General features: G+C 37.9%; 1 protein-coding gene across 1 annotated transcript in view; it reads left to right on the top strand.

The window, feature by feature from the left end:
• Positions 1–12,694, top strand: part of LOC124126402 — a 96,830-nt gene that overhangs the window by 59,238 nt on the left and 24,898 nt on the right. Inside the window, exons 8-13 of the mRNA XM_046489834.2 lie at positions 1,113–1,195; positions 2,589–2,819; positions 3,416–3,637; positions 4,050–4,110; positions 7,464–7,567; positions 9,268–9,504. Coding sequence (XP_046345790.2) covers positions 1,113–1,195; positions 2,589–2,819; positions 3,416–3,637; positions 4,050–4,110; positions 7,464–7,567; positions 9,268–9,504 — 938 coding nt within the window. The remainder of the gene's footprint in view (positions 1–1,112; positions 1,196–2,588; positions 2,820–3,415; positions 3,638–4,049; positions 4,111–7,463; positions 7,568–9,267; positions 9,505–12,694) is intronic.

Below are 12,694 nucleotides of genomic sequence, written 5' to 3'. Positions count from 1 at the left end.
ACGTATTGATTCTTTTCGCACAGAATTTCCATCCAATTTGAAAAATAATTCAGTATGTAATGCAGGCTGACATAGTTACAATTATCCATCTTCCACAAAGGAAAATATGAAATAATACATTTAAAAGTATATTAAAAGAAGCACAATATAGATGTTTGTTTTTTGGGAGCATGATACTCACACGCATTGTTTTTTAATGTGAACAGCACACAATGATGGTTCAACTATCAGGTGTTCATAAAAACACTTTTGTAAAGCTAAAAAAAATAATAGTCTTGGTTCTCAGGTACCGCCCGCCTTATTATAAAGTCTGCATGCAGTTACTTCCCTTTACATGCACGCTGCTTTACTGCACACTCATGTTATGGTCATGGTGGCAATAGGAGTTTGTATCCTTGTTTATGTAGGGAGGCCCTTTCCCGGGTTGATGGTACACAACTGTTTTGTTTGGTTACATACTAGTTTGAACCAGCAAAAAAAAGACACTGCACCCCTGCACTATATTTTAAAAAGTCATTGCCTGGGAACCAATTCTTTGATTTTTTTTATCCTAAGGGTAAATAATGCTTGTTATTAACGCAGGTTGTTTTCAATCATTTTGTGTCTCCAATGTGCCACTGCTGCCTCTCCTGTATCAATGCAAATGGTAGTCACACCTGATATTGATATTGTTAATTGAGTTGTTACACCATCCCTCTTTTAGGGCATGTCTCTGTCTCCTGTTGTATGTATAGGTTTTGTCCATGCATTTCCATGATAACACATTGTTCAGACAATGACAAAATATTATGTTTAAATTTTTAAAGCACCATTACTTTTTTCTGCTACTATATTATTATTATTAGGTGAGTTTCAATAGATTCCATATAAAATATACTAATACCTACTGTCTCTGTCTATTAAAGGCTTTTCTTGTTGCTGTTTTCCACATGTTCCACCTTCACTTTTCATTACTAACAGCAACACACTGTCCTGTACATCTTGTTAAGGTCACACAGTAAAAGACAAGTCCCTGGACAGTTATTTGTTGGATTTTCTTTCCTCATAATATTTATTTTGTATACAAATGCATTATCAAAATGTTAATCAAATATAATGTTGCTAATTTTCAGTGTTTGCAAAAGAGAACGAACAGATGGCAGAAAGAGATGCTATTAGTGTTTCAGTTATCAAGGGAGAACTTGTGAAACAAGAGGTAAATGTGACTCCTTAAAATCATGTTATGTCATGTGCATGTGCATGTGTTTGTGATGGGTGCCACCGGTGGGGCAGGATACGCTCACCTTTTTGCGAACACCTGGTATCATTACTATTTGATAGTGATTCATAAATACATGCTCATGTGATAGTCGGAATCGTACAATCGACTCTGCTGTAAGCAAAGGTTTCTGTTAGATATAGAAAGGGTTTTATTTATATTCTTCTATAGAGAATGTGTCAAGAATGTACGAAGATGCACCCTATAGGTTTCAGATTATGGGTTTCTCCAAAGTTTTAATGTCTTGAAACGATCTTGTTCAATATTCTTCCTTTTAGGATCACATATTGGGTAACTCAAAACACATCACATTTTCTGGCATTTATTAAGGGGTGTGGCCGGGAGCATTTGCCAAGTCTTAATATGTATTACTGACTGTGTCAAAAAAAGTCTGTTTACCCTCGCTTGTTGATGGAATCTCAAACAACAAAACACTTGCACTTACAACTATCCAAGTGCTAACTACCTTGATGGGTCTAATTTAAGAAAATGAAATAAATTTGTTTTTTAAAAAAAACAAATCTATAGTGTCTCTTGTGATAACCTCAAGGTCTCTTTAAAATGGCTTGTTGCTTCTGACAGGAGCCCAAAACAAATCAAGTATAAAACTTATTTCAGTTTACAATTTAAAATCAAACATCATTAACCAGCACAAATACTACTCATGACATTTGTAACATCAGATTCTGATTTGGACTAGTTTCAATGATGAGAATGTGTGAAACAATCCATTTCAAATGCATCCAACCATCAATCAACCATGATCTAGGCTATTACATATAAACTTTTCAAAGATTCCAATCAGTCATTATTCTTTTGTTTATATACTTTTGGTATCACTTTTTTGGATTTTTTACCTTATAACATTATTTACAAAACAAACTCCTCCACTCTATTTCAACCACACACCAATCTACTCAACTGTATTTCATAAACACTGCCTCATACTTGTATATACATGCTTCTCGGGGCGGTGGGGTAGCCTGGTGGTTAAAGCGTTCGCTCGTCACGCCAAAGACCCGGGTTTGATTCCCCACATGGGTATATGGAATATTACTGAAAGCGGTGTAAAACCATACTCACTCACTCACTCACGACATGCTTCTGAACCATACTCTGTACATTACTTGCTTGATGACTGTGTTTGAACCTTCACCGAAACGTCACTCCTAATTGTAATGAAAAAGTTGTTCATCCATATATCGTATCCCTACTTAGTACTCCAACTTCGAAATGCCTCTCAAAGAACTCATTCAGCTTGTTTAAACAATAAGATAATAATAATAATACATGACAGTAAGAATGACTAACAGCCAGTTTTCCTTGACAGGTTGATGTCATAGTGAACACAGTCAGTCCAACTTTGAAACTTGATGAGGGTGCCATTTCCAAGTCAATCTTTGCAGCAGGAGGCAATGAGCTTCAAATACTCTGTTACCAAGCCTGCCCAGCAGTCTTTCTGAGAGGACAATTTGTAGCCACTAAAGCTGTAGGAAAGTTAACTTGCAAAGAAGTTTTCCACTGCTGTCTCCCATCCAAACACTTACAAAACAGTGGAGCGGTAAGAATCTAGGATAGTCATTTAAGTTCAATATATTCATGACTATTTACAGGTAAGTACTGTGGGTAAATATTTATGTGAGGTCAATTGTTATTATTCAGTGAAGTTGCACTGTTCATTTTCCTTTGATCTGTCTGTTTCTATAAGATTTACGTAAAACATTAAGTAAGAATATATTTTACCTCAACAGGAGCAAGGTCCAAGTTGACCTTACATAATTGCATGTTGCAAATCAAGTACAAGATTCAAAATATAGGAAAGACACATCGCAAAATAATAAAATATGTATGTTTCGAGTTTTTGTTTTGGTTCTGAAATAATAACAAGATAGATGAATGTTTATCAATTTATGTGAAGGTTTTGATTAAGATAAGTGAAAGGTCAAGGTTCGTCTTCAGTATTTATGAAGGAAATTTTTGAATATCAGTGCTGGAAGTGTCTGACTTTGTTGACATGTCTAACTGTTGACTACATATCCATCCATGGCATCACAAGTCCAGATAAATTCAGGTGATCTACAGAATCTTTTACCTCTATTTCTTTTGTTATGGAACTGCTTGTCTCTAGTTTTAATCATTTTTGACTAATAATTTCAGGTCTTTTTGCAATTGATGAAGGACATGCTGGATGCAGCTGCAAGCAAACAATTTCACAGTATTGCTCTACCAGCTCTTGGCACAGGCAACTTGGGCTATGACGCAAGTAAAGTTGCTGGGTGGCTGTATGAAGCAATTCGGACACACAGGGAAGTCAATCCCAGCTCAAGTCTGAAAAAAGTATTGATGGTGATCTTTCACAAGGATAACAAATCATTTGATGTAAGTAAACCAGAATGTATGTGGGCACTTTCAGCGATTCAATTTCTTTCTTTGAAAACATAAACTGTATAAATGGTGCATTATAAACATTAATACTTTATATTCATGAACCATTAAAAAGTGTATTAGGACAAAAACAAATTTGCAATACCAATATAAAGATGCCAACCCAATATTCACCCATTTTGGCCTCAGACTGGTACAAAGCCAAGACAAAAACATTGTTGATTACAGTAGGAACAGTACATACTTTTTATGGAATAATTAAATTCTATATGTTGTCTGTTTGAATAATAATGCATGGTAAGTTTGAATGATCATGTAATGTAGGGTGAGAGTGTCTTTGGATGTTGATCAATTCAAGGAAAAATGACATTTTGTCTGTTGAATGAACATGTGGGTTGCTTTTCAGGCATTTCAAACTCAACAGAAAATGTTTGAAGAAAAACCTGACACTGCAGGATATAAAAAAGGTAAGACTATCTAAAATATGTTGATTTCCATTCCTCATTTTCATCTCTTTTATTCCATCTTCCCGAGGCAAGGGCATTAACTGACTATAAAAGTCCAGTTTTCACCCTTTGCTGAACTCAGCTGGAATTCTGGAGTTACAGTTTGGCTTAACTAACGAGTCTATGCTTAGTCCAATCAAAATTGCGCAATGAACAAGACATCTGGTTAGGGCTCAGTCACACATTCAGGATTTTTACTGCTGTCCTTGATAGGACCATTCCAGATTAAAATTGGTCGAAAGTCTGATCAAGATCCTGTGATTCATGGTGGGAAATTCACAAATTGGTAAAAACATTTATTTAATCATGACAACAATCAGATATTGTTCTGGAAGTGTCCTGATTCACCCATTTCCAGCCAAATTCGTCTCCGACTCTCCCGTTCTCAATCTGAATCTGATCCGATTTATATCTTCCGCATGGTAAGAAACGACCAAATCTCTCCCGACAGCATCCCAAATTCTCCCGAATGCGATCCGACAAAGATCAGACAGTGACCGGACAGTGAACCCACAAAGATGGTTTGCATTCAATATGATCTGGACGCAATCTGGACAATGAACAATCATATGGAGATGCCAATTAAACTGCGACAGTGAGGTGCACGACAATATGGTAAAATGTTTTTACCATGTTTGAACACCATGCAAAGTGACGCCAATTATTTGATAGTTTTGATTTTAAATTGTTTGATAACAGTCAATAACTACGTATGTTTGTTTTTATGGACATCTGTAATCTATCGATGTTGACCAGGCAGTCACGCCTACAAGTGACTCTCTCTCAGGCCGTCTTTCACTCGCTTGTTCGGAGAGCCGTCTCTCGTATGCGTAACGGGGCTGTGGGACGACTTGTTTACCATTTGCGAGCAGTTTGAGGAATGTAGACATGTTTAAACGCGCTGGCACACAGGTGTGCGTTCGTGTGCCCGAAAAAAGTATATATATGTTGTTACACTATGACGAATAAGCTTTAAGAAAATACTGAAATAATGTTTCTGAAAAATATGCACAAAGGAGAAAATCGCTGTCCAAAATCGGCAAATTTGGCTCCAATTTCGTACATTTCTCTCCAAAATTTGACTCTTTTAATTGATTTTTCTACATTTTATATCTTCCACCATATAATATATTACCCATTTCAAAATTGTTGTCCTTATACGTGATCAAAATACATTTCTTCCTTGTTCTAACCACGAAACTACACGCTAAATAAATATCGTGGATATTATACGCACCATTCTGATTCAGACACATTTAGTGTAACAAGTGGGATGATCCGATTCAACATTTTAGTCATGCATCAGTTACCTCCCTTTATTGGCTTGTCGACCAGTCACTTGTACGCGAGACGGTTCTCGCAGTTTCAAAGAAAGTAAACATGTTTCAACGCGATGGAAAATGGGTGTGTGTTGGTGTGCATAAAATAATTCATATATTTTGTAACTCTACGATGAATAAGCTTTTAGAAAATACTACATGTTAGTTTCTGAAAAATATGTACATAGGAGAAAATCGCTGTCAAAAACAGAACATTTTGCTCAATTTTTTCACATTTTTCTCCGAATTTGACCGTTTATTATATTTCTTATGACATTTTTTTCATGTCATACGATAACTAGTATGATTAACAATGACTCTACGTAATTTTGTGTTATGTTCAAAAATAACACTTGTAGAGACATTTATGTACAACGTGCAGAAATCCATGGTTCACTGACAGACCGTCACGCATACGAGTGACCCCTCTCAGGTGGTCACTTGTACGCGAGACAGGAGAGCCGTCTCGCGTACACGTTACGTCCTCTACTGATGAACAATTTCCCCACACCATCCCGACAACACAGGACATTGTGATGAGTTTGATCCAACACAGCAGAATCTGTCATGACATAGTCACGATTGTAATCCGACTAGACAAAATCGGCTTAGTTTCCAGAATGTTATGGGATTTGGCCGAACTCTATGGACTTTTCCTGATCCGTAGGACTTGGTAATGAACGTATACGACTGCATTTAGATAATGATAGGACATACCAGATCGGTGAGGATTGTAATCCGACTTTTTCACTTTTTGTGTCGTAGTGCGATCTGATCTCAAACGTGAGCCATAATCGGCACTATGTTAACGCAACCTTAGTAAAGACATTGATTTCAATGTCGACTGAAGGTTATGCAAAGTGTGTGTACCGCAAACTTGGCGTCCACAGATATTTTCCAAATCTTTTCAGGTTTTTAATCAAGGTGCTCAAGTAGTTTGATGCATTTTGCAATGTAAGGCCCGTTTTGTTACAATATAGATCTTGATTATCGATCAGATCAACTTGACTGGCCTCTGCCAATTGTTTGAAACAAATGCAAGTGATATGAGAGGTGGAATCTGATTAGTCAGTGGAAGGGACATAGAAGGGACATAACTTATAATAGCCACTGGAAATTCCAGCAAGGGAGGAAACTTGACATTTATAGTCAGTTAAGGACCTTGCCTCGGGAAGATGCTTTCATTTAAACCTAAATCAAACTTTGTAGGGATTTTTATTTGGCAGTCAGATTAGCCATAGGTCGTTGAAAGCATATATTATATACTGATTATGAAAGAGATAAGACTCCAAAGTAGTTGTTGAAGAAAATTGTTATATTAACAAGAGTAGTGGCTGCTATTTTACCAGAACATATGCTCAGAAAGGGGTATTCTCCTGTGACTTCTTCGCTGGAACGATTGTAAACTCTAGATATATAATGGAGGATATTGATATGTTTCGTATTGGAGAAAATGTATTGTTATTAACCTGTGCATTGATATGTGCTACTTTTTCCCTCAATGTGTTTGCTTGAACTTGTTAAGTGGGCACAATACCTTGAGTATTTATGATTAGATTTTGACTACATTTCTTAATTCATGAGTAGTAATTATAAGGTTTAATAATATATCAACATATTCACCTGTACCTGTACCATGTGTAAAAATCATTGAGCTCAGGTTCAACCAATGTTTCTTCAATTTCCTTGATTACGTAGAAGTCTTACGTCTTATTGCAGGAAAGAATACTTATTATATCTGGTTGTCTTTGTTCACGTTTTAGACTCTTGATTACATATCCAGGTGAACTTTTATGCCATGGCCCTCTTTCTTTACCAGACAAAAACGAAATTTGTTTATTTCCCTTAAAACAAATCATTCACACAGCATATTTTAAATGACCTGCAGGGAGTAACACTTAGTGTGATGAACCAAGTGTTTGTTTGCTGCAAGAATGAAGAGAACTACAGAAAAATGTCACATTGTCTGTAACTTCTAACACTCCTTCTTCATAGAACCAACTTATGCAGATGTTGCTGCACCCAAGACAAATAAAGGCAGACGTGACAGAAGAAAAATTGAAATCATCTTGACAGAGGGCCAAATTGCAAAGCAGCAGGTAACCTTTCAAATTTTCACTTGCTAACATCACCGGTATTAGGTAATATCTAGGTTGTTTTTTTTTAGGCCTCTGGCAACTACTTCCAGAGAATCAGGGGCATGGGTGGCTCAGTCGTCTAAGGCGCCGCGATTCGCTGTGCAGAGGAGCATCCCTTGGGCACTCCAGAAACCTATGATTGTGGGTTCGCCCCGATTATGTTTCTGGGTTTGTCAGCACCATACCCGTGCTCATGGGTTTCACCGAAGGGGTAAACGTCTGAGACCTGCATCACTTCGGGCTTTCCTCCCACATTAAGCTGACACACCGCGATATAACTGGAATAATGTTAAAAGCGACGTTAAACCCAATTCACTCACTCACTTCCAGAGAATCAATTAAGTAGGAGTATGAAACATAAAAACAAGAATTTGGAAATGGTAAGTGAAGTACTATGATGATATTTATAAAATTCGGTTTGTGATTCAGTTTCCTTCAATATACTGCCAGCTGTTGAAGGGTTAAGTTTACAAAGTATCCAACGTGCATTTTGATAAGACAAAACACATAGACAGTGACTTGATGGCAAACTGGCTCTTTGATTAGCTATATTTCATAATTTGCAATAAAATGTTCGATCAAGAGCAGTATGAAATCCATTGTTAAACAAGCTGAAACTATAGACCAGGAACTACGAATGCTTAATGACTTCATCATCAAGCTATGACATTAGTTTTATGATGAAACATGATATATGTAACTGTTAAAATGGAAAATGCCAGAGAACAATCTGTCTTGATCATCAGCAGCATAAAATTTGAATTTGACCACCGCCTCTGCCTTTTGTTTTTGAAACTATGCAGTGCTTAGACATCTCAGGGATATCAGCCCTGGGCCAAATTCATCAAAGCGATCTTTCCGCTAAGGTGATCGCAAGTCCCATACTTTAACATGGGCTTACGATCTTCGTAGTGCTAAGATCGCTTTGAGGAAATGGGCCCCCGGGGATTTTGTTTTAACACATTGATCAGTCATGTCAAGGGTCAAGGGTCAAGGTATTCCTAATGCTATTTTTTCATTGATACTTTCTAGGTAACCTGAATTTTTGTTTGTTTGTTGTTTAACACCGCACTCAGCAATATTCCAGCTATATGACTGTGGTCACTATATAATCAAATCTGGACCAGACAATCCAGTGATTGACTTCATGAGCATCAATCTACGCAAATGGGATACAATGCCATGCATGTTAATCAGCCATCTTTTTTCTATATGTATTGAAATTTGACATGGGTGTAGTTTGTAGTAGGGCCTAACACATATTTTCCACTTTTTGCTGTTATGAAATTTGACCCTTTATTCAACTTTTACAGCATAAGAATTAAAGTCACCAAACTGAAATGTTATCATGGGCAATCACACAATCAAAGTAGGTGCAAAGTTTGGGGAAAGATATCTTCAAATCCACTGTATTCTAGTCTGCCACCTGATAATGTTTGAACAAATTATCTGCATACATTGGGGTGCAATGGCAAAAGGTTGGTATTCACATGCAGATGCCAGGGAAACCAAACTTGACTTCGAAGAGAAAGGTTCTTTAATCTGGTGTGAAGTTGTAGTAGGCAATAATTTCACCAAACTAAAGTTTTCACACTGGAATGTGTGGTGGTATAAAGTGGTCGTGAAGAGGTTGCTACTGTTTTTTAAATGTTTTGTTTCAGACTGACGTCATTGTGAACACAGCAGACAATTGGCTGGATTTAAGCAAAGGAGCAGTGTCACAGTCGATTTTAAAGGAAGCAGGAAGTTCTATTCAAGACGAATGCAACAAAAAGTATAAGTGGCAAACACCCATTCTTGATGGGACATTTGTTGTCACAAAAGCAGGGAAGTTGAAAAGCCACTATATTTATCATGTGTGCTTGCCAAGGTTTTCTTACCCAGGAAGCGACGCAAAGGTAAGTACATTGAAAAAGGGTTACTTTTCAAAAGAAGGTAAATTACTGTAAATCATGGACTTAATTCAAGGATGAATGTAATGCGAAAGAGGACATAGGATCAGATTGATTGTTCCCTATTTTAACTATTAGTGATCTGATTTGCAGGAAGCTGTATATGAAGTTTGCCATGTTCTACTCCATTTTGTGCTAGTTTGAGTCTGTCATGCCATACCATGTCAAAGGCTTTGCTCAAATTCCAGAATACTGCGTCTAGGTATTGTCTGTTTTTAATAATTGGGCTTTTTAAAATTTTATTTTCCATTTTAAGTATATGATCTCAACATGAGTGTCACTTTCCTGAAGCCGTTATGATCAGGTTTGATGTGGTTGCCAGTTTCAAGATGATGCATCGGACTTTATGTAACCGTGGCTTCCATAGCTTTGAACATGTTTGAAGTGAGTGAGATCGGTCAATAAGAGTTTGGTAGAGCTTGTCTCTCCCTTGCTTTAGAAGCAGGACAACTGCAGTATGTTTCCATGCCTTTTGGACTTCGTGTTGTACAACTCAGTGAGAAAGCTCTTGGTTTTTATCATGGTTTTTTTCAATATCTCGTAACACATGGTGCAGTGCCTTTTCTATGTTGTATTGCATCATCAAACTCTCACAGTAAATGGTATATCGTAAACCAGACGCTTGCTTTGCGGCTGTTTTGATATCTTAGGCATAAGCACTTTTTCCTGTTGGTATTCTTTGCTGCAAGTTTTGTTGCTGCTGACAGATAAGAAGTGCTCAGTTAGAATGTTGGCCTTTTCTTTGACTGTATGGGCGTTGGCCAACTTAGAATGTTTTTAGGTTTATGCTTGCTCCTGATTGTGTGTATTTTGCTCTGTTTTAGCATTTGTATTTCATTTGGAGATTTGCAGAAGGTCTGCGATGACTCTTTTTTAGAATCGTCTATGAGTTGTCTTACTTTTGTCCTGGCTGCTCGGACCTGGGTGATGGATGATATATCACTTATTGACCTGTTAAGGGCTTTCTTACTCACTCTCCCAGCTTTCACTATTTCCCTGTTACCATGGTACCTGAGTTTTGTCGGTTTGGTGGGATTTAAAAAAAAATTGATGTTTAAGCTGCTGTAATAATTGCTGAGGTGTGGTTTTTGTAAAAAAGATCAGGATTATCCAATATTTCTGAGGATTTAAATGATGTACATTCCTTCCTGATTTTGGGCCAATCAGCCTTGGCATAGTCCCATGTGGGCCAAGGATTGGGCTGTTCCTCTAATTGTGGTGGATTACCTATGGAGATGAGTATGGGAAGGTGGTCGCTTCCCCTAGTGTCATCATGGACTTGCCATTGGCAATGTGAGGCGAGGTTGTTGGTGGCAATTGTGAGGTCAATTGAACTCCATGTATTGTGGACATGGTTATAACATGTGGGACTGTTTGAAGTTATGAGGTTCTTGTCTTCAACCCATTTCTCTATGTTTTTGCCATATTTGCACGAATCGTTCCTCTCTCCCCATAAAGTACCGTGGGCATTAAAGTCACCAAGGATTATCCCATTTTGCCTACTATACTGACATCTTCCCAAGGCAAGAGAGTTAACTGACTATACAAGTCCAGTTTCCACCCTTGCCGAACTAGGCTGGCATTATGGAGTTACAATTTGGCTAACAAGTCTATGCATAGTCCAATCAAAATCGCGCACTGAAATCGAAATCCAGTTCGTAAACTGTCGTGCAGATTTCGGTTGATGGCAGGATTTGCAAAGCATGTACACCGCCAATTCGTTGTCAGCAGGTATTTTCCAAATCTTTTCATGTTGTTAATCAAGGTGCTCACGTGATTTGATGCATTTCGCGATGTAAGACCCGCTTAATCACGGTATAGAACTTGATTATCGATCAGATCGTCCTAACTGGGCGCCACCATTTTGTTGGAAGCAAGTGATAAGAGAGGTGGAATCTGATTGGTCCATAAGAGAGGTTTAGAAGGGACATAACTGGTAATAGCCACTGGTGGCGCTACGATCAAGCCAAGGAATTCCAGCCTAGTTCGGCAAGGGTCGAAACTGGACTTTTAAAGTCAGTTAACTCTCTTGCCTCGGGAATATGACTACTGATTGTTACGTGCAGATCCTATTTTGTTCATACTTAAGTATATATTTCTCAACGTGGTCAGACAAGGCATCCGACCTCTGATCAGTAGGTCCGTGGTTCGAATCCCAACACGGGACTCGGAAATTTTATGGCCACTACATTGGCGCCCAACGTGGGGCTGAGCACATAGTAACTTTGAGCAAAATAAATCTCTGTCCCCTACTATGCGGCCCAGGATGTGCCTTCTGTTGATGGGGAAGTATGTAGGAGGACGTGGAGTCATCCCACAGATGACATTCTTACCTTGTCAGCTTGCTTCGGTTATGTGGACAGGGCGTCCGACCTCTGATCAAAAGGTCCGTGGTTCAGATCCCATCATGGGACTCGGAAATGTTATGGCCGCTACATAGATTTTAGGTTAATTGATACAAATAATGGCAAAACTTGTTAAAAATTATTATCCAATATAGCAGAACACAGAAAAAATTATTACAATATTGTTTTACAGTAAAGGAGTGTACAGGTAATACTTTGCGGTCCAATTTATGATTCTTGAAGATCACTGTTGTTTATTAACTAGTTATAATTACCTTGCCTTAATAGTTTTTCTGGAAATTAGGCAGACAAAAAACTAAGACAGAAAATATTTCTCATATTTCTCATATCCCAACAGTCCCAACAGCAGGTAGTCAAAGACAAATCAGCTGGAGGGAAGGTACCTATTGTTTTTTTCAAAACTGGAATGGCAATAAAGTTTGACAAAATAGTTTCAAAATCATGATCATAAACATAAACATTTCAAGTGTCATTTAAAGAGAACTCCATTAAAAGAAATTAGGGGGCACGGGTGGCCCAGTCGTCTAAGGCGCCGGATTCGCTGTGCAGAGTTGTGTCCCTTGGGCGCACCAGAAACCTATGATTGTGGGTTCGAATCCCGGATCGCCCCGATTATGTTTCTAGGTTTGTCAGCACCATACCCGTGCTCATGGGTTTCAAAATTTGCATGCTTCAAAATAACATTTCTTGGGGGACAAATATCAATTTTGTCTCAACCATAACATAATACACCCAGTATCCAATCACTCATTTCACCTAAACAATATTCA

The sequence above is a fragment of the Haliotis rufescens genome, unplaced genomic scaffold (assembly GCF_023055435.1).
Source record: "Haliotis rufescens isolate VD_foot unplaced genomic scaffold, xgHalRufe1.0.p SCAF_12, whole genome shotgun sequence".
Classification (NCBI taxonomy): Eukaryota; Metazoa; Mollusca; class Gastropoda; order Lepetellida; family Haliotidae; genus Haliotis; species Haliotis rufescens.
Note: the sequence above shows the minus strand (reverse complement) of the source record. Positions and strands in the feature narration are given on the sequence as shown.